Source organism: Pempheris klunzingeri, chromosome 8 (genome assembly GCF_042242105.1).
Source record: "Pempheris klunzingeri isolate RE-2024b chromosome 8, fPemKlu1.hap1, whole genome shotgun sequence".
Lineage (NCBI taxonomy): Eukaryota > Metazoa > Chordata > Actinopteri > Acropomatiformes > Pempheridae > Pempheris > Pempheris klunzingeri.
Window position 1 is genome coordinate 1,089,748 of NC_092019.1, and position 27,931 is coordinate 1,117,678.

At 46.8% G+C, this 27,931-nt stretch overlaps 2 protein-coding genes across 2 annotated transcripts in view; one reads left to right on the forward strand and one right to left on the reverse strand.

Annotated features, from left to right (window-relative positions):
* Positions 1–1,127: 1,127 nt before the first annotated feature.
* On the forward strand, positions 1,128–21,521 carry pik3r4 (phosphoinositide-3-kinase, regulatory subunit 4). Its single transcript, XM_070835204.1, has 20 exons — positions 1,128–1,895; positions 3,001–3,134; positions 4,317–4,527; positions 4,634–5,035; positions 5,544–5,678; positions 5,761–5,982; positions 6,330–6,503; positions 7,403–7,548; positions 7,643–7,846; positions 9,702–9,903; positions 13,148–13,239; positions 14,976–15,198; positions 16,072–16,237; positions 17,045–17,209; positions 17,287–17,498; positions 17,956–18,087; positions 18,620–18,720; positions 19,397–19,485; positions 19,993–20,113; positions 20,495–21,521. Exons 1-20 carry the CDS (start codon positions 1,178–1,180, stop codon positions 20,663–20,665), a joined length of 4,020 nt encoding a protein of 1,339 aa, XP_070691305.1. The 5' UTR covers positions 1,128–1,177; the 3' UTR covers positions 20,666–21,521.
* A 2,006-nt stretch (positions 21,522–23,527) lies between these two features.
* col6a4a (collagen, type VI, alpha 4a) overlaps positions 23,528–27,931 on the reverse strand; it is a 41,816-nt gene continuing 37,412 nt past the window's right edge. The window contains exons 38-41 of the mRNA XM_070836101.1: positions 26,555–26,670; positions 25,869–26,039; positions 25,399–25,446; positions 23,528–24,785 (exon numbers count right to left, since the gene is read on the reverse strand). Coding sequence (XP_070692202.1) covers positions 24,610–24,785; positions 25,399–25,446; positions 25,869–26,039; positions 26,555–26,670 — 511 coding nt within the window. The 3' untranslated portion in view covers positions 23,528–24,609. The remainder of the gene's footprint in view (positions 24,786–25,398; positions 25,447–25,868; positions 26,040–26,554; positions 26,671–27,931) is intronic.

Here is a 27,931-nt window from a genome sequence, read left to right on the forward strand (position 1 = left end):
TTTTTAACTTACATGATTTTCTTTTTTTAAAACATATTGTTTGAGCATTGTAAGAGGAGCTTCGCTCTTGTGCACATGACAAATAAAGAATCTGTTATTTAATGATGTCAATAAATCTACAGGTTATTTTTTTTAAACTACTGAGTGGGTCATTCTTATAATAGACGATCTTTTCATTAGCGGAAGTTGACCAGCAGGGGCGCTCTCTCTCTCTCTCTCTCTATCCACTTCCGCTCTGACCCGGAAGCACAACAACAGCTGGAAGCGGCTAACGGCTAACTGAGCGAATCCGGCTGCGGCTTTTTGTTTAATATTCACGGTTACGGTCCGTTTACCGCAGCGGGGCGTCTCACCGGCGGCAGACCGCCACGGTAGCCGGACTACGGTCGAAGCTAACACCCCGAGAGACGACATGAGGACGGTTAAGCTGCGTTCAGGCTGAAGTTAGCTACCGTTAGCAGCGCCTAGCTAGCTAGCTAACAACAACAACAACAACAGCAACAGCAGCAACAGCAGCAGGAGCCTCAGCAGCAGCTGCTAACAGTAAATATGCGCCGTAGTTTCAGAGTTTTGACGCGGTTATTAAGTGTCACTAACCGTAGAAGTATGATTTAGGGAGCTAATGACGGTTAGCTAGCGTGCTAACGTAGCGCTGTCAAAGTGGTGTTTGTGTCGCAGTCATGTGACTGCTCCCTCTTTAACAGACAACTGAAACTGGGAAGACCTCTGTTCGATGCTTCACCAAACCAAACTAAACTAAACTAGACTGTGTGGGCTAAAGTAGGCAGACAGACCAGGCTGCCCCCCCCCCCGTACTAAAACACATACTGATGACAGAAATGGAACAAATGGAACGGGCTGATTCATTTTTGCTCTTCCAGCTCGTGTCAGGATCCACAGAGGAGCCTTCTGACCTGAGACCTGAACACCACTACTTTGCTCCATAGTTTTCCTCATTTTTGTATAATTTTGTTCCACTTTTTGGTTTCTAGCTGCCGACTACCTGGAAGTTGTAGCATCGTCTCCCGAGCAGAGGCCTAATTTAGCTCCAGTGACTCGCAGACTGGAAACGAAAGCACCTTAGGCTACATTTTGTTAAGTTCCTGTAGTGAAAAGGTCTTAAAAAGGACTTAAAGAGACACTGACGACTTTTCTGTGTAACCTTCCTGCAGGCGTGATGGGGAATCAGCTGGCGGGCATCGCCCCCTCACAGATCCTGTCTGTGGACAGCTACTTCTCAGACATCCACGATCATGAGTACGATAAGAGCCTGGGCAGCACCCGCTTCTTCAAGGTGGCCCGGGCCAAACACCGGGAGGGCCTGGTGGTGGTCAAAGTGTTCGCCATCCAGGATCCCTCGCTGCCTCTGACCAGCTACAAACAGGAGCTGGAGGAGCTGAAGATCAGACTGCACTCCTGCCAGAACTGCCTGCCCTTCCAGAAAACCTCCCTGACGGAGAAAGCCGCCATCTTGTTCCGTCAGTACGTCCGGGACAACCTGTACGACCGCATCAGCACCCGGCCTTTCCTCAACAACGTGGAGAAGCGATGGCTGGCCTTCCAGATCCTCAACGCCGTCGACCAGGCGCACAAAGCCGGCGTCCGCCACGGCGACATCAAGACGGAGAACGTGATGGTGACCAGCTGGAACTGGGTGCTGCTCACCGACTTTGCCAGCTTCAAACCCACGTACCTGCCGGAGGACAACCCCGCAGACTTCAACTACTTCTTCGACACGTCCAGGCGGAGGACGTGCTACATCGCCCCGGAGAGGTTCGTGGACGGGAGCATGTTTACCACGGAGAGCGACCAGAACACGCCGCTGGTGGACCTGACCAATAACAACCAGCGGAGCAGAGGGGAGCTCAGACAGGCCATGGACATCTTCTCTGCAGGTAGGGAGACACTGACACCTGAGGATTCAGCACAGCTGCAACCACAATCAGCGCTCACCTGAGGGGCTGAGTGGTCATGTGATCACAGTCATGATCAGCTGATGTGACCACACACCCATTTTCACCCATTTGTCCTGCAGCTGTGCAGAAGTTAAAGCTGAGGAACCATGTTAACTGTTCTAAATATGCAATAAAAGACATTATAAACATTATATGAGATGTTTCCAGACTTAACATAAGTCCAATTTTAAACTAGTAAGCGGTGGTTAAAGTCACAGTGAACTCAAACTGACACACAAAGTTTTTCCAAAGTGTTAGATCTGAACTAACCTTTTAAAACACTAAAGTCACACAGTTACACAAACACACTGACTGATGGAGGCAGCAGCTCTAAAACCCCTGTTTTAGTGAATGTAGTCTGGTGTGTGTGCTGTTTGTGGTTAAACCAAAAGGATCTTCCAGGTCTCTCTCTGTAGGGATCCTTTCCATGATGCTGTCACACACTTAGAATAACACTCTGAGCCTGTCAGTGGATCAAACAAGCTCTTTTAGTGGACCTACTGTGATCAGGTGCAGTTGTCCCAAAGGATCACGTTGCAGCCATTGCAGCCCGTTTGGTGGCTGCTGGCTGAGGTGATCTACTGGACCAGTTCCAACACTTTTACTACCTCCCAGTCACTCAGACAGACCAGGGGTAGAAACAGTGGAGTTTCCCTTTAATGATCAAAGGAAATAAATCGGCTGTTTCAGTCCACTTATCTCATTATAGATAGAAAATTGACAAAACCCCAGGAAATAAATATTAGTTAAATGTATTTCCTTTGCTCATATCATCCTGAACTACATTTACATCGGCTACTTTGTACGTGCCCTGCTTTTATTTTAGCATGTAGCTTATTTTGTCTGGCAAACATTTGTATTCTCATTTGAGATTCTATCGTTATGTTGTAACTAGTGATCTCTGTATGACTGTTGACCTAAAAGATACACTTTGTTACGTAAGCTATAAATATACTTAATAGTGACTATGGCATGAAAACCCACAGTGTGTACGTGTCAGATTTTACCCACAATGCCCTGCGTGGTGGTGTCTTTGTGCCTTCAGGCTGTGTGATAGCGGAGCTCTTCACCGAGGGCGTCCCTCTCTTCGATCTGTCCCAGCTGCTGGCGTACCGGAAAGGACACTTCCAGACGGAGCACGTCCTCAAGAAGATCGAGGACCGGAGCATCCGGGAGCTGGTAACTGATCACTGTCAGCTGATTGATACGATCAGAACATCATCCAGAGAAAACACTGTTAGTTAGATCATATTTGGGGTCAAAGGTCGTCATGGTACACATCAGTTTATAATTGTGTTTATTGGTTTTTAGTTTTACAGTTTGATGCAAAAAGCAGTGATTTGTATGTATTTTACAAACAAAAGAGCATAAAATCACCAGAGGAGCAGGAGGAGGAATTGAATATGAAAGGATGGACTGATGCTGGACTGGACTGGAGGTCTGCAGGTACATACGAGGAGGCTTCAGCTCAGATCCACTGTAGTCCACGAGAGGACGCCACATCCTGTCACATCTGCCAGCAGAACCACGAAGCACAAACCTGAGGTTCTTTAGATGCTACTGATGTGTGACGTCTCTTAACCATGACATCTAACTGGGAGGCTGAGAGTTTTTCCACTTCAGGAGGATTAGCCTACACGCTAAGGACATTTTAAAGGCTGTAGTTGTGTCACCAGCTCCTCTAGGAGGACTGTCGTCTCCCCAGGTGCCATATGGTGATTAAAGGTCACCTGCCCCAAACCATCTGACTTCCAGTAGTTAGTAGTAGAAGAAGTAGTAACGGGGAGCTGCTCAGGAATAGTTGTCTGTTCCCCACGGCTTCCCTCTGGTCCTCTGTGAAGACCAGTCCCTACTGTGTTAACCTTTCTGATGAGAAGCTCTTGAATACATCTGAACCCTGTGCCCTAATGTGGTCACACGAACCACAGGATTCAAGGGTCTTTATTGTCGGACCAGCACACACGAATTGAAGTACTCGGGTCCTGGTTATAAGCCCAAGAGAATAAATAACAGTGGGTAGAAAAACAGACTATAAAAACAAGCCTTTACCAGAGATAGATGAGGACGTGTGCAGTGAGGGAGGAGTGTAAAGTGTCTGTCTAAGAGTCAACAGAGACACTGAAGCCAGTGAATCTGATGAGTGAACATCAGCTGATAATCTCGACCTTTCAGACTCTAATCAAGATCCCATCACCTGAAATAAACAGACGGTGACGTCGGCCTCTGGCTGTAGTGACCTGGAGGGAAATCACAGATTTAGCAGTACAAGCAGACGTTTTGATTTGTCATGGCAGGAACAAACTCATCCTGCTCTCTGACAGTCGCCCTCATGCTCTGGACGTCTCTGCTTCGTCCTCCCAGGTGGCTCAGATGGTGCAGAGGGAGCCTGAGAAGCGTCTGACAGCTGAGGAGTACCTGAAGCAGCAGAGAGGGAAAGCCTTCCCCGACATCTTCTACACCTTCCTGCAGCCGTACATGGCTCAGTTCGCCAAGGAGACCTTCCAGTCTGCCGACGAGCGAGTGCTCGTCATCCGCAAAGACCTGGACAACATCCTGCACAACCTGCGCGGAGGTGAGAGCCAGTTCACCTGAGATCTCAAATGTTCTGATGGATACACGGTGAGGAGGCTTCCCTCCGTGTTTGTTGTTGTTTTTAAAAAGAACTGGTTCCCCTCCAGGCTCCTCCTCCTCCTCCTCCTCTTCGTCTCAGGAGAGCGGCGGTGGCGTGCTGAGCTCCAGGGAGGAGCAGGGCCTCATCGTGCTGGTGTCCGTCATCACCTCCTGCCTGCAGACGCTGCACTCCTGCGACTCCAAGCTGGCGGCGCTGGAGCTCGTCCTCCACCTGGCGCCGCGGCTCGGGGTCGACATCCTGCTCGACCGCATCACGCCGTACCTGCTGCACTTCTGCAACGACCCCGTGCCCCGCGTGCGCGCTCAGGCCGTGCGCACTCTGGCCAAAGTGCTGGCGCTGGTGAAGGAGGTGCCGAGGAACGACGTCAACATCTACCCAGAATACATCCTGCCGGGCATCGCCCACCTCGCCCAGGACGACGCCACCATCGTCAGGCTGGCGTACGCAGGTCAGTGGTTTAAAGGGTTTACTGTAAAAACAAACGTGTTACTGCATCAGACTGAATTCAGAGGAACGTTCATGAAGATTATTTGGATCTGGTGCAGTCATGAAGAGTTTTAACATCCTGGGTTTGAGATTAAATCATCCCAGAGTTCCTCCAGGAGATGAGATGAGCTACAGCTAACTTACTGACAGTGTTTGTGTTATTTTCACATTTGATGTTGCTTTTTATCTCAAAGTTGGCCTTGAATTTAAATGAACTGTGCTGTTGAAAAGTCTTGAATCCAACTTGCTGATACATATATATGTAGCAAACAGCCTGCAAAGAGGCCAGTGAGAGCAGACAGATTGATTTTACTCATCATGTCATAAACTGTAAACTGTGTGTATGTAAAAGACGATTCTCCAGTCGGGCTTAAATCTAAAACACTCTGTTCAAACCTTCAGAGAACATCCTAAAACACTCTGTTCAAACCTTCAGAGAACATCCTAAAACACTCTGTTCAAACCTTCAGAGAACATCGCCCACCTGGCTGAGAGCGCGCTGCGTTTCCTGGAGCTGGTTCAGGAGAACAACGTGAACACGGAGCAGGACCTGAGCGGCGAGGACAGCGAGGAAATCCTCCACCCCAATGAGAACTACGACTCAGGTACAGAAACACACACTCACATGCTGAGCGACGCCCCCGCTGGGATCCTTCACAGGTGTTAATGTGTCTGTGTGGCGCTCAGAGCTGCAGGCGCTGCACGAGATGGTGCAGCAGAAGGTGGTGACGCTGCTGAGCGACTCGGAGAACATCGTCAAACAGTCGCTGATGGAGAACGGCATCACGCGCCTCTGCGTCTTCTTCGGCCGGCAGAAGGCCAACGACGTGCTGCTGTCCCACATGATCACCTTCCTGAACGACAAGAACGACTGGCACCTGCGAGGAGCCTTCTTCGACAGCATCGTGGGTAAGAAAAGCTCGCCGGAGAGTCGCACGCTGCAGGTCGTGTCTTCTCTCAGCTGAATCTGCAGCTTTACGTTGTTCATCTGCCCGACTACAACTTCACTGTTCTGGTTCGCTGTCACGGCTCTCGTAGCATCGTGGCTGCACAGCACCACCACGGCAGGCGGACACAGTTAAGATAACTCCCACAAGGAGCGCCGGAGCTGATGGCGCCCACTCTAGTCAGTGTGATCTCTGTGGATGAAACGTTTCCTCTAGCTGAGCAGAATCCCTTTTCCTCCCCACAGTCTTTGTAACCCTGTCTCCCCCCACCTGTGTGTTGTCTGTGCCCGTCGTGTTGCTGCGTGGAAGGCGTGGCGGCGTACGTGGGCTGGCAGAGCTCCTCCATCCTGAAGCCTCTGCTGCAGCAGGGTCTGAGCGACACCGAGGAGTTCGTCATCTACAAAGCTCTCAACGCTCTCACCTGCATGTGCCAGCTGGGTCTGCTGCAGAAGCCCCACATCTACGAGTTCGTCAGCGACATCGGTAAGATCACAGCTCCTGCTGCTCTCCAGGTGAAATATCTCAACAGACACTGGCTGGATTGTCATGAGACTTTGTACAGATGTTCACGCTCCCCCGAGGATGAATCCTTTTGTAGCGCCACCAGCAGGTCAAACCAGTTCACTGAAGAGTGAATAGCAGCCGGTCTGAGCTGCAGCATGTTGCACTCTAAACAGTAGCACGCTAACATGCCTACGCTCTGTGTGGAAGACTACTGATGGTTGTTTTCACTGTTAAGGAACTTTTGTTGATGAATCGTTTAGTCTCTTTAGAAAATAGTGAAAAATGGAAACCAACGGGCCAAAATCCTCAAAAGACCTTCAGTTTACAGTGATGTACACCAGAAAATCAGACAGTATTCATATTGGAACTGGACCACGAGAGTATTTTGCATTTGGACTTAAACGGCTGCAACCACTGATTCTTCTCATAACCCGATTAACCTGCCCACTACTCTCTCAGTCAACAGAGTAATGCTTCAGACTATGAAATGTTTCCCAGCGCTCAGCGTGACGCCTCCAAATGTCTCGTTTTGTTCGATCAACACTCTGAAACCCAAAGATTCAGTTTACAAAGACACGACACAGAGAAAAGCAGCAGATCCTCAGATTTTAGGAGCTGGAACCAGACATTTCTGCTTGAAAAGTAAATTAAGGCCAGTAAATAAATTAATAAATTAAATTAAAGATTCAGTTTTTCTCCACCAGTTTATATTAATATAAAACTATATTTTATATTTGACTTAATATTTGAACTATGTGTTTCTTAGAGGCTGTTTTTAATTCTTTCTGAACATATCGAACGTTTTTCCATCAGTCTTTACTTTACATGTGACACGTCTGAACCGGACTGTGTGATTTGTCCTCTCTGGCTCTCCGTAGCTCCGTTCCTGTGTCACCCCAACCTGTGGATCCGTTACGGGGCGGTGGGCTTCATCACCGTCATCGCTCAGCACCTCAACGTGGCCGACGTCTACTGCAAACTGATGCCCCACCTCAACCCCTTCGTCACCCAGCCCATAATCCAGGTGAGCGCTCCTCCTCTTCCTCATCAGCATCATCATCGGCCAGCACGTGGTCATCCTCCTCACCCGCCCTCCGTCACCCTCCCTCCCTCCCCAGATCGATAAGGAGCTGGTCCTGCTGAGTGTGCTGAAGGAGCCGGTCAGCCGCTCCATCTTCGACTACGCCCTGCGCTCCAAAGACATCGCCAGCCTCTTCCGCCACCTGCTGCTCCGACAGAAGAAGCGCGCAGGATCCATCCCAGAATGCCCCACTCCCGAGGACCCGGCCATCGCACAGCTCCTCAAGAAGCTGCTGTCACAGGTCAGAGCGACTGTATGATACCACGACCGAGTTTAGGTCACGGTGCTTTAGGTCCTGGGAGATTACTACACACCACCGAGGGTGTGTGGCTTTTTTCTGACGCCGTGAAGCTACCGTGGTCAGAAGTGACCTGTAGAGAGCAGCACCGTGCTGGTTAGCTGTTTAACCTTTTCAACAGGCACCAGAGTGAAAGCTGCTAATAACTGTAGTTAATGCATTTGTCTCACCGTCGAATCGTCACAGCTGCAAATAGATTTTTCTTTTTCTTGGACAGTAGAGAGACGGTAAAAACGTGTGGAGGGAGAAGTCACTAGATGTTCAAACAGCCAGAGGGGCAGTGAGACGACGTCACTCTTTGTCACAAAGTCTTTTTGTCTAGACTTTCCATGTTGTTTTTATTCATCCTGTTTGTCATCAGGTCACAGTGCTGCACAAAACAGACCTCAGACCAGCAAACAGCATCTGAAACTTCTCATTCACTGGCTTTGCTCTGTATTTAAATGTGTAGAAGCTCTCCTTATTTTATTGGTTGAGGTTAAGATGAAGAGCCAGACAGCATCAATAAAGCCAATCCAGTGAAAAATATCTGTCCTGGGCAGCCGACCTGCCTGTCTACCCGCCTACCTGTCTACCCGCCTACCTGTCTACCCGCCTACCGCCACCTTAGTGGGAATATTGGAATAAACCTGGATGTTTTGTACATGAGAGTCATGAGACAACAGAGTGAAGCTCTCTGAGGAGGAAAACCTCCAGACCACAACATTATCTCTGTTTTAATGGAAAATGACAAGCAGACGCTGACTCAGACGCCCACATACATTCTTCCTCAACATGACTCAGGGTCCAGGAGCTCTGGGGAACCTCACAAGACTTCCTCAGAATAAGACCACCAGGGCCAGAAGGCTTCTGTAGACCATCAGATCATAAGCCCACTTCCACAGAACTCAGGACCTCCTCTGACTGGTTTTACAGTGTGTGCTACTCTGATGTTTCAGATGCACGCTGGCACAAAACATTTAAACTGATTCCAGATAAAGCAGAGAGTCAGAGCAGAGCTTCATCTGGTGAGGAAAAACATTATGTAACCATACAATCGGCTTTCACACAACAGGGCTTTGTGTCCGCGCTCACAAGTATCAGCTTTGTTCACTCACGGAGCTCAGATGAACCTCAGAGGTCAAACGTTTAAAGGCCAAATCCAACTCTGGCCGTTCAGATTGGATCGTAGAGTCCTTCAGTTGTCACTTTTATCATGACACACATTTCACAACACGTGTTGTCAGAAGAGCGGATCTGTTTTCTGTGTTTCCCTTTTTATTCTTTATCCTCTGCCAACCAAAGCAGAACTCCTCCAGCGAATCAAACAGAGAGGAGTTACTGATTACTGTCTATACAATAAATGAAACACTACTTTCAGAGCACTTTCACATCCATATTGGTGAACAGGATCAAAGCTAACCCCTTAAAGAGATGGAAAACAGGAGGGCAGATGCAGGAAACGCAGCTCACAGTGGAATTGTGATCCACTCAGATTCGTTACAGCATCCAGACCCCAGGTTTTGTCCTCTTGTCGCTGTTTGTGGTCTCAGATTAGAGCCTGACTGGTGCTTGTGCCTGAAGTTATGCTTTAATTGTTCTGTATCAGTTCACTGAAGTAAGAAGTCCCGTGTGATGGTAAAACACACAAAGTGTACTTCCAGCTGGCAGAGCAGGGTCTCGCGTGCAAACTCATTATGTCTGAACCGGTTTGACTTGGAGTCCTTGATGAAAACTGATCCGTCTTCCAGCGGTCGCCTCCGGCCGCATCCAAACCTCCATGTTCACTCCGTCCTGTTTGGTGTCCTCTGTTGAGCAGGGGATGACCGAGGCAGAGGAGGACAAGCTGCTGGCTCTCAAAGACTTCATGCTGAAATCCAACAAGGCCAAAGCCAACATGGGGGAGCAGAGTCACCTGGGAGAGGCGGCCCAGACCGGCGTCATCGACCTGGCCACGCTCGGCATCACCGGCCGCCAGGTGGACCTGGTCAAACCCAAGGCAGAGGTCGAGGACAAGAGAGGTGATCAACACGACCACGCAGTGTTCACACACTTTGACCAGTCCAATCCAACTTTATTTATAAAGCACATTTAAAAGCAACAGTGGTCGACAGTCAAAGGTCTTTAGGTGGTATTTAAAAAGGGGCAGTGTGGGGGCAGCCTAACACCCAGAGGTTTGGGGGCTACAACTGTGCTTCAACCTCGATGTTGGGACGACAAGAAGCAGCTGGTCTGCAGGTCCTGTGACCTTGATGGGTAAAAGGTCAGAGAGACTGTGGGTCGGAGACGAACAATAATCTAGATGAATCTTTAAATCAGTCCTAAAACACATGGGAGCCAGTGAAGGGGGGCCAGGATTGGACAAATCCGTTCAGGCTTGGGGTGTTCCTGTTAAAAAGGGAGGGAGGCCTGGCCGACACCAGCAGAGGTAAAAGCACGTATAACACTAAGACTTGACCTTCGATAAAAGCCTCGGCTGGAAGAGTCTTAAATCTAAAAACGTCTATCTTCACACCCAGATTTTTTACAGTGGGTCTTAAATATGGATTCAAGGAGGGCAGGTTCGTGGGGGGGGGGCTCAATAACAGTTCTTCAGGTTTACTTTGGTTCAAAAAGTTTACACCCATCCAAGCTTTAATGTCCTCGAGGCGTAGCACAATGGGACACTCATGACTTTTCCATCAACTCTGTGGAAACGTTCAGCTTCATATGTAGCAGTGAATCAGGAGGGTCACAGAGAGGTAGAGGGTTAATCAGCAGAGAGGTTAAAGACATGAATGTTTTTAATCAAGATCAGGAAACAGGAACCCTGCTCAGGTCACGCAGGACCTGCTGATCGCATTCCTTTTCAATTCGACTCCGTTTCATTTCTAGATTTGTAAATAAATCTATTTTCAACATTTCTGGTTACTTTCAGCCCCTTTGAATTCTTAACATTGACTGCAGGGTGAATTCTGCACATCTGTAAGAAGGATGTTTGTCAGGAAGGACGAAGCAGCTTATTTTCTCATATGGAGCCCATGTATGTTTCAGCAGACCGTCAGGGTGCTTCAAAATGTGTGAACACCAAAGTTTCTAACTGGGAAAGTCACGAAACACACAAGGAAAGTCAGGGTGTTAAAATAGATCCAGACAGACAAATCGTGGTAGTTTCAGGGTGACTGACTGAATGACTGGGTGGTGACCAGTGGGGGGGTCGGTGGTGCTGCTCCCCCCTCCTATCAGAACAAATATCATGAACTCACTGGTTCATGATATTTCCTCTTTAAAGAGGAAAGTGGGACTCCGTAGAAAAATCAGACTTAATCAAGTTAATTCTAATTTGCCCACATGCTCACACACTGAATTAAAGTTAATATGGATCATTTTTATCCAATGAACAACTAGAATGTTACTTAGAATCCTAGAACCCTTTTTTTTTAGAATTCTAGAACCCTGTATTTAGAATTCTAAAACCCTTTTTTTTTTTTTTTTTAAGAATTCTAGAACCCTTTTTTTTTTTTTTTTAGAATTCTAGAACCCTTCATTTAGAATTCTAGAACCTTTTTTTTATTTAGGTTTCTTTAACACTTTATTTAGAGCTCTGGGGTCGTTTGGCCTCTCTTTAAGGGTTTAGACCTGAGTCCTGAGATAACTGTGCTCTATAAATGAAGACTGACTGGTTAGTGTTATGGTGTTGTTGTTGTTGTCTCCTCACCCTTTAGCTGCAAACAAACCAGAGTGGATGTGCGTCATGTTGAAATGTTCTTCTTATCCATTTCACAGAGGCCGTCGCTGCAGCGTCTGGTACATCGACTGTGATACCGTTTCATGTGATTTAGTCTGAAGAGATTCGCATGTTTGCTGTGAAAGTAACAAACTGTTTAAGGTCCCATGAATCCATGACCACCGTCTTTTATGCTGTTGCCTCATGTTGCTGCTTCCTGATCGGCTCTCCCGTCGAATGCTGAAATCCTGTCAGCAGATCAAATCCAAACTTTTTAAAATGCTTCATTGAAGTAGTTATTTTGAGCTGGTATGTTCAAGTCCCATCCAGTCAGATGTGACAGATGTTGGGTCGACCTCCTGATGTCGCCTCAAGGTTTCAGGTTTTTATCCCTTGTTTCCTGGGACCTTTAAAGTCTGAACACGTCCCTGAAATGTAATTAATTAATGTCACTAATTCTGTTTGAGTGTCAGCGTCACAAAACACAGACACCAGAGTCGCCTTCGTTAAAGTGTGGCATCCGAGTTTAGCTAACAGCTAACTGCTAACAGCTAACCGCTAACAGCTGCTAACAGCTGTTAACAGCTGCATCGGTGTTGTCTGGATGATTTTCTCTGTGCGACATGAAGACGTCTCCAGAGTTCACCCACATTTAGCTCAGCTCACTTCGTTTTGCTTCACATTTTTAGATGTTTGTTTGTTCCTTCCTTCGTTTGTTTGTTTCCGGTTTAGTCTGATCGCTGATCTGGTTCTGCCTGATCTGGTTCTGCCTGATCTGGTTCAGTCTGATCATTAATGGGTTCTGGTGCTACAGGACAGACGTCCTTCAGGGTCGATCTGTTTTTACTCAGTCGTGTCCGTTTTGTCCCGCCGACCGTTGAAGGGCCGTAAACAAACATGAAGCCCGTTCGTGAGGTGTTTAAGGTCAAGACAAGCCCGGTATTCACACTGTTACACTCACTGTGTGTAAATCTCCTTCAAATCCCAGCTCGCTGTATCTCCACGACCAGATCCCAACTGACCCTTTGATCCAGATGTTTTTCTGGAAGTCGGCAGAGTAAATCACCACCGTCTGCAGCCAAGCCTGGACGAAACTCCCCTTTTAATCTCCCACATTATTCACTTTCTCTTTGTGCTCTCCAAACACCTGACAGTCCTCACATCCACTCTGCACTGCAAAAAATCCTCATCTGGCGACAGGTTTTTGTTCACACGTTTCTTCCATTTGGAGAGATGTCGGTGCACGTTTATAACTCCATCCTTAGATAAATGAATCTTCACTCTGAGTGAGTTTTAATGGGAAACAAGACGCTTCGTCTCAAACAAAGTGATTATTTTCTCTTTTCCACTTCCATTACAGTCAAGATCCAGAGTGCGATTCCAGATAAACATTTTTTGCAGTGTAATTCTAACCAGGTGTGGAGATCGCCACATCTGTTGCACACGTGGTGGTGTCGTGTTTCTAAGAAACGTTTCAGCAAACATTTATAGAGTTGTTAGTTAATTGCAGCGTGTTTCCTCCATCCTGTTTTCATTGTAGCTGTGTTTGTTCCCTGCAGCGAGGAAGCACACCAAGCAGGACTCGACGATGAACGAGGAGTGGAAGAGCATGTTTGGATCTCAGGAGCCCCCCTCCGCCCAGCCCGCCACGGTAACACCATCAGATTTCTGGGTGTTTATGGTCATCAGGTCCGTCTGGGCCTGGTGCTGCACGGCCAGCGGCTCGTTCACACCAACACCGCTTTCCAAAAGGTTTGTTTAGGCACAGGACCAAAGCCACTGGAGAGGGAGAGTCTCTGATCATCACAGAGATTATCCTGCTGAAATAATACTGAAACATTTAGGAAACTAATGACAGGATGAACAAAAAGGAAGATTAGATCAATCCATCAGATCAATTGATCAAATGTCTCTGATTGACTTTTTACATGTGATCAATAATGTGATCACACTTAAAGTTTAACTGTGGTAGAACCTTGGTTCTATTTTTTACATACTCCAGTGTGTCTGAGTGACTGGTAGGTAGTAAAAGTGTTGGAACTGGTCCAGTAGATCACCTCAGCCAGCAGACACCAAACGGGCTGCAATGGCTGCAACGTGATCCTTTGGGACAACTGCACCTGATCACAGTAGGTCCACTAAAAGAGCTTGTTTGATCCACTGACAGGCTCAGAGTGTTATTCTAAGTGTGTGACAGCATCATGGAAAGGATCCCTACAGAGAGAGACCTGGAAGATCCTTTTGGTTTAACCACAAACAGCACACACACCAGACTACATTGAGAAAAATGGCAATTTTACGCAGTAGTTGCTGGTCTACTGTGGTCTCGAACAGTTTTATATTTTGTTACTTTGGTGTTTTAAAGCATTAGTTTGGATCCAACACAATATCCCTTCAATGCATGACAACACAAACAAACTGGCTGATAGGTAGACCGTAACTCGTGTGTTGTGTGTGCTTAAATTACTGTTTTTGTCAATGGAGTCTGGTGGCTTTGAAGACAGCGATATAACAGCTGTTTCATTTCAAACACAAAATATGTACAAAAAAAACAAAAACAAGAAAAAAAGGCCCGTGTTTAAAAATACCAAAGCTTCCCTTTAAGAGGGAGTGAGGGTCTTTTGAGGGAAGCTACTGCGTATCAATATATACTGTAGTTTTTATCAGTGGTGGTGCTTTAAGGTCACATTCCACCGCTGGTTTGATCACTGATGTCTTTGTTTCCTGACAGCAGTGAGACGTTCGGCTCTTCGTCTGCGCCGCCTCGTCTCCTCATTATTAAACAAGCTGTTTGTGTTCCGTTGGCCTTGTTTTATTTTTGGACTCTGATTCATGCGGTTCTCAGTTAGCACTGCGCCAAAGGTCTTCGTCTCACCTTCAGTCCCGTCAGAGGCTAAACTGTAGTCTGGATCTGGGCCAAGTTTCCACACTGAGGCTCTGAGTGAGCCAAGATCTGAGCTCCAGCATCGGTACCATTTCATTATCTGACTCTTCGGTCTTTGGCTCTGGTCGGCTTCTAAAGTTTCCTGAGTCCTCCATGATGTTTTGGATTAGTTTTCTTATTTACTCCAACATGCAAACCAAAGTATTATTTAACTACATACTAAACAAACCGAGTTCAAGAATTCACTGAACATTATTTAGGAATCAAACTTTTCGAGTGTTTTCACGTTTGTTTTCCTGCTGTTGTTCAGTTTGAAGAGAACCAACTGTGAGACCTGGAAAGCTTTAAATTACGTTTCCAGAAGCTTCCAAATAAAATGTTAAACTAAGTCAGACGTGTTAAACGAGGAAGTCAAAGCCGTCCAACTGTGAATCCTCGTCGCTCCGAGGAAACGATCTGTTGCTAATGAACACCTGTAAACTAAGGAACTGATGTGTCCGCAGGCCGCCGACGGGCCGGCCGGTCAGATCAGGAAGAGCGCCGTGGCTCCGGCGGTGCCCGTGCTGCAGTCAGTGGCGAGCGGCCCCGCCTACCAGCGCCGCATCAACACCTGCAAGGCGGAGCTGCAGCAGCTGGTGCAGCAGAAGAGGGAGCAGTGCAGCGCCGAGCGCATGGCCAAGCAGATGATGGAGAGCGCAGAGTGGGAGAGCCGACCCCCCCCACCTGGTGACACACACACACACACACTCTGTCACACCTGTGTCACACACACACACACACACACACACACACACACACACTCTGTCACACCTGTGTCACACACACACACACACACACACACACACACACACTCTGTCACACCTGTGTCACACACACACACACACACACACACACACACACTCTGTCACACCTGTGTCACACACACACACACACACACACACACTCTGTCACACCTGTGTCAACTGTGGAACTATACTGGAGAAAACACTTAAAAAGCATCATATGCACTAAACAATAGAAGTGTGTACATGAACACTGCCGTGACAGCGGCTGCTGCACATAAACGGTGATTACAATATGTTAATAAATAAGGTTATCAATAGAATAAACTGTGGACCTGTATCTCCCCCCTGATTGGAGGAGGTAAACGGTACCTGTGCTGGGTGATAAGAGTCCTTTATGATGCCGGACACTCAGAGGGGCAGACGTGTGTCAGCTGAGTCTGAATCCTTTTGAATTCTGTAAGAAATAAAAGTCAAAGTTTCCTTTTTGCTGTTAATCAGTTACAGCTGATAGTAACTCGTCCCTCGCTGATAAAACATGCAGAAGAAAAGGTTCAGTAAGAGATTTGTTTGCCTCTGAGCTGAAATATCTCATAAATCAGAATCCAGATCTAAAATGGAGGCCGGTTTGATTTTCTGACATTTGCAGCTGTTTAGTTCTCACCTCTCTTACATCACGTCCTGCCATAACACACCGGGTCATGTCAGCAGACAGGACGTAGCCTTCCCCGCCGTGTGGATAAAGGAAACCAGTTACTGTTACTGTTTAATAGCGTCGTGTCGTTGAGGCTCACAGAGCTGTGAATGTGTGTTTCAGGGTGGCACCCCAAAGGGCTGCTGGTCGCCCACCTCCACGAGCACAAAGCCGCCGTGAACCGCATCAGAGTCTCAGACGAACACTCCATCTTCGCCACGGCGTCCAACGACGGCACCGTTAAAGTCTGGGACAGTCAGAAGATGGAGGGGAAGACCACGACCACCAGGTGAGTCTTTACAGGTGCACTGTGTCATCGCTGTTGGGTGGCCAGTTATTATCAAGAGGGTGAGTAAATCACTATATGTGTGTCTTACATTAAGAGCCACGACATGATATCATAATCTTTACTGTATATAATCAGAAACAACTATTATATCACTCTCTTCAAAGCCACCAGACTCCATTGACAAAAACAATAATGTTAACATCTTAATTTGAACAATTATTACAACACAGGAGCTGCTGGTCTGCTGTTTGGTGGAGTTAGTTTGTGCTAAACAAATACAGTGTTGGATCCAAACCAACCCGTCAAAACACAATAAGTCCCTCAGTAACACAAACACACTGACTGATGGAGGCAGCAGCTCCTGTGTCCTGTTCTCTAAAATCCCTGTTTTAGTGAATGTAGTCTGGTGTGTGTGCTGTTTGTGGTTAAACCAAAAGGATCTTCCAGGTCTCTCTCTGTAGGGATCCTTTCCATGATGCTGTCTCACACTTAGAATAACACTCTGAGCCTCTTCTAACACACCAGACTCCATGTCTGGAGTTGCTGGTCTACTGCTGCCGTAGATGTTGTAGATGAGTCCTGAGTCGTAGCCTTATGCCGTGGACGGTCATCATGGGAGCAGGCTGATCCAGAGCTGTAACACCTCCTGTTTCTCACACTTTGAGAAGTAGATGGAGGACATTTTCACATCAGAACAACTCAGAACTACGACATTCAGTCCGGAACAGTGAAGTTGGGCTTCAGACTGAGCGGTAAAAGCTTTCTGCGTGCTCACCGCTCTGTGGTATCTACTCTGTGCTCCTGCAGGTCCGTGTTGACTTATTCTCGCATCGGCGGCCACGTGAAGACGTTGACCTTCTGTCAGGGGTCACATTACTTAGCGGCGGCCTCAGACAGCGGATCCATCCAGCTGCTGGCAGTCGAGGCCAATAAACCACCTAAATCCCCCAAAGTGCAGCCCTTCCAGACCAGGTAACAGGAAATGCATTCACAGGTAAAAACTTAAATGGCTGACACGTCTCGCTCATGTTCCGCATCCTTCCCGTCAGGACTCTGGACCTGCAGGAGGACGGCTGTGCGGTCGACATCCACCATTTTAACTCGGGCGCCCAGTCGGTGCTGGCGTACGCCACCGTCAACGGCTCGCTGGTCGGCTGGGACCTTCGCTCCAACTCCAACGCCTGGACGCTCCGCCATGACCTCCGCCTCGGCCTCATCACCTCCTTCACCGTCGACATGCACCAGTGCTGGCTCTGCCTGGGTCTGTGGGCTTGTTTTCTATCTTTGTGAGGACCACTGTCAGTTTAACACCATCCTAGTGGGGACCCCTCATTGTTTTGGCCCCTAGGGTTTCGGGGAAGACACTGTTGTGATGGTTAGGGGTGAGGTCTTATCTAATGTCTGTACTAAAATAACTTCAAATCTTTAGGTGGTAATAATCAAGTATGGGCTGTTGACTTGATTTAAAACATGAGGGATTTTGTAGTTATTCAGAAAACAGAAATATGTCAAAGAAATAGATGGAAAGTAAAACAACAATGACGCCTTGAGTCATGGAAAATCTGTGAGTTGCATCCCATAATTACAAAGTCAGGAAATCTGATAAATACTCTGGAACACGTGAACAGAGCACTTCAGAGCTCAGTGATGGGCTCTATGACAGTATTGTCCATATCAGCTCCTGTTTGTTCTCCTCCTCAAACTGTCCTCGTCCACAGGTACGAGCAGCGGCACCATGGCCTGCTGGGATATGCGGTTCCAGCTGCCCATCTCAAACCACTCCCACCCCGCCAGAGCACGAATCAGACGACTGCTGATGCATCCGCTCTACCAATCATCTGTCATCGCAGGTGAGAGGACGATCAGCCAACAGCAGCCAAACGGGCTCATATCGCTCTCCAAACTCACCAAACTCCATTCACAGAATCAGTCATTTTACCTCTCAGCACACACTGGGTTGTTGGTCTACTGCTGCCTCATTTGGTTTGTTTGTTTGTGTAATTGTGTGACTTTGGTGCTTTAAAGGGTTAGTTCAGATCCATTTTAGTGTTTTAAAAAGCCCAAAGTCAGAGCAACTAGAGCAGCAGCTCCTGTGTCCTGTTCTCTAAAATCCCTGTTTTAGTGAATGTAGTCTGGTGTGTGTGCTGTTTGTGGTTAAACCAAAAGGATCTTCCAGGTCTCTCTCTGTAGGGATCCTTTCCATGATGCTGTCACACACTTAGAATAACACTCTGAGCCTGTCAGTGGATCAAACAAGCTCTTTTAGTGGACCTACTGTGATCAGGTGCAGCCATTGTATTAACTTCACTGAACCTACGAGGACTGTTGAGTCAAGTGTGAACAATTCTACATCCAAACTACTAACTTCTGTCTCTCTGTCAGCCGTCCAGGGGAATAATGAAGTGTCGATGTGGGACATGGAGACCGGGGATCGTAAATTCACTTTGTGGGCGAGCTCTGCACCTCCACTCTCTGAGATGCAGGTAGGTGTGGACAGTTAAACAGTGGGGCTGACTTGTTTAAATCACTTGCTGTGCTTCAGTGATCATCATGGGTCTTTTCATTGATCCTTTTCCTGGCGGTACTTCGGCCGACATATGACAAACATTGAAAAATGAGCCGACAGGGTGCAGCAGCCAAACTCAGGTGGATTAATAGTGTCAGATGTTGTCTGCCAGAGAAATAAAGAACATTTTATATGATGATCATCTGCTTCTATGGATCAGATGTGACCACTGGGAGCTTTCTGCTGGAGTTACACATCCTCCATGGTTGGACTCCAGACGGAGTCTTTTTTAATGAAAAGGATCAAAACTGATGCAGCAGAACCAGAGATACGGTCTCTTTGTCTCTGGAGACATTAAAGGCTCATTACAGGGTTTTTCGCTCTGCAGTATTTCTGCCCAACATCTGGAAACACACTGATGTGGAAAAGTTAAAGCTCCCCTTTAATATCAACAGGATTTAGTCTCATTCAATGTGAAGAACTTGAGTTTTACACCGTGTCGTAACAGCAAACAAGCGTCCGACGGTCGCTCTGAACTCCCCTTTAACGGGAAGAACTCCCCCCAGGCTGTTAGCCAGTTTCATCATATCTGCATGAAAGGGTGATATGTTGTGATACCAAGTGGCCAAAGATTGTGTGTGTGTGTGTTGCAGCCGTCTCCTCACAGCGTTCACGGGATCTACTGCAGCCCTGCTGATGGGAACCCTCTGCTACTGACTGCTGGATCCGACATGAGGATCAGGTCTGAACCGCACTAACACACACACAACATGACCATCAGGCCGTCTAATGAAACCAGCGCCAAACAGTAAAGGCTGAACCCCCTCCTGGTCTGTTTCTGACGGACATCAAGCAGCTCAGAGCAGAGGAGGCGGCAGGAGGTCAGAGAGACAAAGAGAATCCACTCAGTTTTCAAAATAAAAGCCCCCGTGCAGACTGTCAGTGGTATATTCCAGCAGTACATCAGTGTTATTCTCTAATGGGGGGGCACCAGGCCAGACGTCAGCCGCTCAGAGGGTTTTTAATACAGAAACACATTTAAAGCAGCAGAAGAAGAAGAAACGCGGCCTGCTCAGACTAACAGTCACTGGAACAACAAAGCTTCCTCCCACACGTTAGTCAGCAAAACATCTGCTCATATTCAGGAGAAATTCTCCTCTGGGACTCGTCAGACTCATGAAGGCTGACCGGGAACACGCCGACACGTGTGTTTTACCGTAAAGTGACTCCGTGTGTTCGTGGCGTTCAGGTTCTGGGACTTGGCGTATCCTGAGAGGTCGTACATCGTGGCGGGAGGAGCCAACGACTCGCTGCACTGCCCGTCAGTTCTGTACAGCCGCAAGATCATCGAGGGGACGGAGGTGGTTCAGGTGGGTACACACACACACACAGGTACACACAGGTACACACACACACACACACACACACAGGTACACACAGGTACACACAGGTACACACAGGTACACACACACACACAGGTACACACAGGTACACACACACACACAGGTACACACAGGTACACACACACACACACACAGGTACACACAGGTACACACAGGTACACACACACACACACAGGTACACACAGGTACACACAGGTACACACAGGTACACACAGGTACACACACACTGTGTGAACGCTTCTCCTTCTGCAGGGCTATAAGAGCTTCATTTCTTACAAATGATGCCTCTGTTTCCCATCATGCCTCTGTGTGAGCGTGAACGAGCTGAACTCCGTCTGGTCTCTGCAGGAGATCCACAGTAAACAGAAGAGCGGCGTGGTGGAGGACTCTCCTCGCCGCGGCCCAGAATCCCTCCCTGTGGGACACCATGACATCATCACTGACATCGCCACCTTTCAGACCACACAGGGCTTCATCGTCACCTCGTCCAGAGATGGCATCGTCAAAGTGTGGAAGTGAGGACGGACGGACGGACGGACGGACGGACGGACGGACGGACGGACGGACACGCACTCTCACACACTCTCTGTGCAGGATGTGTGTGTTCATGGACGAGTTCCTTCTTTGTCTTTTCATTTTCTCTTCGTCGTCTCAAACATTCAGACCGGAGGTGACGATTAAAGGAGAACTGCTACACTGGTGTGACCGGTCGGTACTAACAGTGTTGGAACTGGTCCAGTAGACGAGTCAGTTCAGGTCCTCTGAAGTGTAGTGGTGTCAGGTCTGGTGTGTGTGTCAGTGGATCAAACAAGCACTCTGGACCTACTCTGAGGTGATCTACTGGATCAGCTTTTACTACCTACCATTTCATTTTGAACCTAAAACATTTAAAAATAGGATCCAGGTTTAAGAATACGAACTTGTACTTTAATTTACATTGAAAAAATTAACTGTTTTTTTACTGTATGGACGAAACTTTTCAGAGTTTTGCATCTTCCCACTAATTTGTGCCGTTAATCTTCTCATTTGAACACGTCGAAGCTCCCGCAGTGTGAATCAGAGGTTAGTGACTTAGTGAAGATCAGTGAGGGAGTGAAGTATTTCTATCAGTAGTTTAAACAGTTACTATCAGAGCGACAGCTGGAAGAACTGGAGCCATGAGATATATTTAACATTTGGTTTTCTGTTATTTATATGACCCTAAAATCTCACCTGAGCCTGAACCTCCTCAGCAGCAGGTCGTCGCTCCGCCCTGCTCTCTGTACAGGAGCTTATTTTAAAGCTGAGTGATTTGAAACATGTACAAAATATCAAATGTAACAAACTGCACTTCACTGTTTGATCATCTGTTCAATAAAGTCGAGTTATTGATCGATTCTTTCGTCCAGTAGAATCATTTCCAGGTTTGTTTCCTAAATGACTTAATATGCAACTGGGCTGGCATTGATCAGTCATCTATAACAGAGCTGATCAGTCGTCTATAACAGAGCTGATCAGTCGTCTATAACAGAGCTGATCAGTCGTCTATAACAGAGCTGATCAGTCGTCTATCACAGAGCTGATCAGTCGTCTATAACAGAGCTGATCAGTCGTCTATAACAGAGCTGATCAGTCGTCTATAACAGAGCTGATCAGTCGTCTATCACAGAGCTGATCAGTCGTCTATAACAGAGCTGATCAGTCGTCTATAACAGAGCTGATTAATTGATTAATTGACTGATTGGCTAATTGACTGCTTGGCTAATTGATTAATTGACTAATTGATTAATTGACTAATTGTTGCCGCTCTTTAGTGGAGTTCTCTGTGACCTTTGACCTCTTTTTTTAGTGAAACCCCAGGAAACTGGTCCTGGTCTGGATCAAACCACCAATCAGGCTTAGCCGGCACGTAACGAGCTTCTGTGGTTAGCCTGTTGTTAGCTTAGCATGTTAGCATTAGCAAAGGAGGAAATGGTAACTGATCACGTGCGGCTCAGGACACAACTGTGTAAGAAAGACGGATGATTGTAGCAACAGAGACTAAAACTGTCAGACAAGTGTTTCCATTTCAAAGGAGACAAACCGCTAACACGCCTCTCGCAGCCTGACGGCTACAAGGAAGCGTTTTTTAGGAAGCCAGTTTTATTTACCGACGCCAACAAAGAAGAGTTGTCTCGTGTCTCTAACTTACTTTCACACGTTTAAATACACAGCAGCTCGTCGGGGGAGCGTTTTGTTTCACTAGCTAGCTAGTTAGCTAAAGCTAACATCTGTTTATTGCTACTAAATCATGTTCCCTAGCTGATAAAGATAACGGTGAATGAATGTGGACACAATCTCAGGACAACACGGCAACGAGCGACACTTACATGGTGACTCATCGTGTCGCTGCCACGTGTGATGAGATTTAAAAGTTACAATGATTATAAAGTGCCTTTTTCTACTATGTAAATTATTATTAATCAATAAGCAGTAAAGCTGTGCTGAGATGAACTCACACAGTTAGGGTGTAGACTCTCAGGAATCTGCTCCGAGGTAGAAATAAGATAATAAGGTGCTCACACAGAGAAACAACTCTGGGTTAAATACTGAATAAGGGAACAGAGGTAGTTAGAGAGACGTCCTGCAGTCGAACCGAAGCACGTGAAAAGACCCAAAGATGAGGCCGTGCAGGGTTTTCCTCCCCGTTAGGACGCCGTCTCTGCTGACTGGATGATCTGGTGCCTGGAGGCTGGGACCAGCTGTGCACCAAACCGGGAGAGCTCAGTCTAAACCACGGCTCTCCTCCATCTCTGACCAACCGATCAGATAGTTGCACATTTTGAGTGTATGACATTGTGTAATGCTAAGCTAAGCTAGCTCGCTCTGTTCTGGGACGTTGGCTGCAGCTAACGGTTTACCAGCTGTGGTTTTCAAACAACAAACATCTATCCTGTCTGACTGTTCTCATCCTTCACTGCAACAGTTTGCTGCTCAGACGTCCACGAGCTCAAACCAACAGACAAACATTCCTTTGAACCTTCTGCCATCTCCCTTCTCAGCTCCAGGAGGAAAAGGTTGATTGATTTGATTTTCTATTCATTCTATTGTTTCTTTCTATTTTGACTTTAAGATATTCATGCTGTTGGTTGGTGGTGTTAAGTTTTTCAGGTGTACATGTATTTTATGTTCTGCTTCCACTGCTGCACAACTAATTGCCCCATTGGGGACAAATAAAGTCACTGATTGATTGATTCTGAACAGAGGAGATCCTTGCACGAGCCATTTTGATTCTCCAATATTTGGAATAAATGTTTGACTGAGAAATAGCTGATCTCCGAACTCAGTGAGCGGCTCCTCTAAAACCTCCCGGACTGTAAAATAAGTCAAACATGAATTAAAAACTGTGGCCATCTGCAGAAAGGTTTTCTTAAATTCTTTATTATTGTTGTTTTCTTTACATGAAGCACCATCGGTCGGTTTGATGAACCACAGACGTCCACACGGGCCTGAGACACGTTTCAGACCTTTTAAGGCTCGAGCTGCTCTGCGGCCTCGTGTTTATATTGATGGAATAAATCAGGCCCGACACCTCTGCGGCAGCTCCAGTTCAGCTCGACCCTTCGCCGTCGTCCAAGGAAGATTCTGGGTCCTACTTTCAAAGTTTGGTGAATGAGTCCATTTTTGAGTCAAGTTCAGTTTGAACGTCGCCACATTAGTGACTCTAGCTGCAGAGATGTGAACTACAGTCACCAGGACACCATTATCTTCACGCTGCTTCGTCTCTGATCAAAACTCTGAAAGTAAGACTCAGATATTTCCCTGGACAAGAGGTGGGACTTTGTCTAAAAGCAGCTGTGATAAAAACATAATGCGATCACCATCTTTAGGGGGAAGATGGCAAAATTAGAAGTTAATAAGGGTTCATAAGCGGGTGCCTTTAAAATGATTCCACCTGAAGCCTTCGGCTCTCTGACCGACGGTCCTCCAGCAGCCCAACAGGATTAAGATCAAGTCGTTTGGGAAAAGACGCTCTGTGGCTCGTTGACACACACATTAATGTTTCTGATGTGCTTCACCCCCCCTCGCTTCAGAAAAATAGCACCTGATGGGAAGGAAAACCTGAAGGAGCCTGACAGAAGTGTTAAAGAGGCTCTAAAGTTTAGTCGACGTCCAACAGTTCAGAGTTTCCTATTGGAAAATGATGAAAATGATTTTTTTTTTTAAACTGATCTCTAAAAAGCGAATGAGGAAACAAAACACACACGTCCAAGGAAGAAAACCAGCGGCGACTCTTCCTCCTGACAAATGACTCATTACTTAGTTAGTCAAACCGTCCCAGAGCACACTCAGCTGTCAATAAAGGTTTTTCAATTATTCACAGTCACTTTTTTTCCTCGCAGGTGCGTGTTTCTGTTTTTCTAAGGCTCTGCTGATACATGTTTGGTGTCCAGCCGTGATTTTCCCTAAATGGTCCGGTGATGTCCTCCTCCTCCTCCTCCTCCTCACCGACTCTTCGTCAGACAGAGGTTCTCGCACTCCTCTTGCGTCTTGAAGCGGTTGTCGTTGCCGTCGCAGCCGCCGTACCAGAAGCGAGAGCATTCGTTCTGTTCGGTGTCGAAGAACCACATCATGGTGTAGTTCTGGCAGCCGCCCTGGTTCTGTGGGAGGAAGCAGCTGTCTGGATGGAGACGACACAGAGAAGATAAAGAGGTGCAGTGACCGTTCAGTGAGTCACATTTCTACCTGATAAAGTCCTCTGAAGTTACAGGGCAACTCCGTTGGAACTGGTCCAGTAGATCAGACTGCAACGTGATCCTTTGGGACAACTGCACCTGATCACAGTAGATCCACTAAAAGATCTTGTTTGATCCACTGACAGGCTCAGAGTGTTATTCTAAGTGTGTGACAGCATCATGGAAAGGATCCCTACAGAGAGAGACCTGGAAGATCCTTTTGGTTTAACCACAAACAGCACACACACCAGACTACATTCACTAAAACAGGGATTTTAGAGCTGCTGCTCCATCAGTCAGTGTGTTTGTGTTAATGTCTGACTTTGATGTTTTAAAGGGTTCGTTTGGATCTAAGACAATATTTGTGTCACACACAATAACACAAACCAATTGACTGATAGAGGCAGCGCTGTATCAGCAACTCGTGTGTAAAACTACTGTTTCTGTCAATGGAGTCTGGTGGCTGTAAGGATCACGTTGCAGCCCGTTTGGTGGCTGCTGGCTGAGGTGATCTACTGGACCAGTTCCAACACTTTGACTTGTTCCTGTGGTTTGTACCTTTGGAGAGAAAGGTGGCGAGCTCCGGCCTCGGCAGGATGTCCGCTTCTGTGAGAGACGACAGAGTCCGTCAGGTTTGTGCTTCACGTTCACACCCGCATGAATTAAATCAAAGTCAAACAGGAAGTGAACACCAATCAACCATAAAGAAGAAGACTAAGGGGCCTCAGTAAGGTGACCGTCAGTAGGAGCCTCACCTTGGATGTGTTTAACAGACATTTTACAGACGTCTGAGGAAGAAGAATCTGTAAACTGCTCTTGTGGCGCTTTTTACCCCACAGCTGCTTTATTTCTTAATAAAACCGACAGAATCGACTTCCTAAAGTTCCTAAATCCTGCTGGTTTGTGGACGAGGGAGACGATATTAAAGTCACAGGACAAACAGGAAGAAGACGTTAATGTCAAACACTCAAGCTGACGTAGAACGAAGGTGTGAGCCGAGACATCGGCACGTGAACGTCTGGACTTACTGTGGCCGCCACACGTCCGCAAACACTCATGCTCCGTGTTAAAGCGGTTGGCGTTACCACCACAGCCGCCGTACCAGAAGGGAGAGCATGCAGCCATGTCTTTGTCAAAGAACCACGTTTGGACAAAGTCGTCACACTGGACGCCGGCGTCGGCCTGCAGCCGGCACCGGGCTGAAAGCACAACACACACATTTACTGCACACACTGACCACAGCAGATGGACAGACACATGCAGGAATCACAGGAATCATTCCACAGGTGTGAGACAGACAGACACACAGACAGACAGGAGAACAAAGCATGCACTCTGCTAACAGGAAGTGTTTGAGCCCTCCGGCCTGGGGGGGGCGCCGTCACACCTTAAGGCCTGTTTCATGTGTTGAACATTTATACTTGTTATTATATTTATGTTCAGAATAACGTGTGTTTACGTTTGCTGACATGAGAAGAATCCTCCTGTATTACCCACAATGCATCTCGAAAATCTTTGTGCATGCTATGCTAATAGCGGCTAACGTAGAATAAAAAGAGTTTATTGATTCGTAACGAGACTCAGAATGAAAAGAAGCTACACACACGAGAGAAACACTGGAAACACACCGAGTATTGATTAGAGAGAGTGTGTGTGTGTGTGTGTGTGTCTGTCTGTCTGTGTGTGTGTGTGTGTGTGTGTGTGTGTGTGTTACCTCCTCTGGTCAGAGCCTCGATGGCGTCCAGTTGTCCCGTCTGAGTCAGTCCTCCCGTCTGCTCCTGAAACTCCTCCTCTTCCTCCTCCTCTTCCTCCAGCTCCGCCCCCTCCTGACTGGAGACAGCAGCCACTCACATCAGTCACCTTTACCTGTTCACCTGTTTTACCTGTTCACCTGTTTTACCTGTTCACCTGTTCACCTGTTTTACCTGTTCACCTGTTTTACCTGTTCACCTGTTCACCTGTTTTACCTGTTCACCTGTTTAAGTACTCAGCTGTACCAGTACTTCCTCCACACACAGTGTCTCCTGACTGTTTTCTATCATTATAGATTATTGATCACTGTCGAAAGAGGATTTTACTGTCTGAGCTCATCAACTATTTCATCTCAAACTGCAGCTGATGATTCTTTTTCATTCTGGATTCTCCTGCTGATCATTTTCTCCATCAATACATTGATTGATTGGTTTGTAAAAAAGGTGAAAACAGTGAGAAACTCTGAACCAACAGTCCAGAGTTCTTCACTTTACTGTCATTTACAAACAGGAAGAACAGCTTCAGGGTTATTGATCTTTAAAAACAGGAAGAACAGCTTCAGGGTTATTGATCTTTAAAAACAGGAAGAACAGCTTCAGGGTTATTGATCTTTAAAAACAGGAAGAACAGCTTCATGGTTATTGATCTTTAAAAACAGGAAGAGCAGCTTCAGGGTTATTGATCTTTAAAAACAGGAAGAACAGCTTCAGGGTTATTGATCTTTAAAAACAGGAAGAACAGCTTCGTGGTTATTGATCTTTAAAAACAGGAAGAACAGCTTCAGGGTTATTGATCTTTAAAAACAGGAAGAACAGCTTCAGGGTTATTGATCTTTAAAAACAGGAAGAGCAGCTTCAGGGTTATTGATCTTTAAAAACAGGAAGAACAGCTTCAGGGTTATTGATCTTTAAAAACAGGAAGAACAGCTTCAGGGTTATTGATCTTTAAAAACAGGAAGAACAGCTTCGTGGTTATTGATCTTTAAAAACAGGAAGAACAGCTTCAGGGTTATTGATCTTTAAAAACAGGAAGAACAGCTTCAGGGTTATTGATCTTTAAAAACAGGAAGAGCAGCTTCAGGGTTATTGATCTTTAAAAACAGGAAGAGCAGCTTCGTGGTTATTGATCTTTAAAAACAGGAAGAACAGCTTCAGGGTTATTGATCTTTAAAAACAGGAAGAGCAGCTTCAGGGTTATTGATCTTTAAAAACAGGAAGAGCAGCTTCAGGGTTATTGATCTTTAAAAACAGGAAGAGCAGCTTCGTGGTTATTGATCTTTAAAAACAGGAAGAGCAGCTTCGTGGTTATTGATCTTTAAAAACAGGAAGAACAGCTTCGT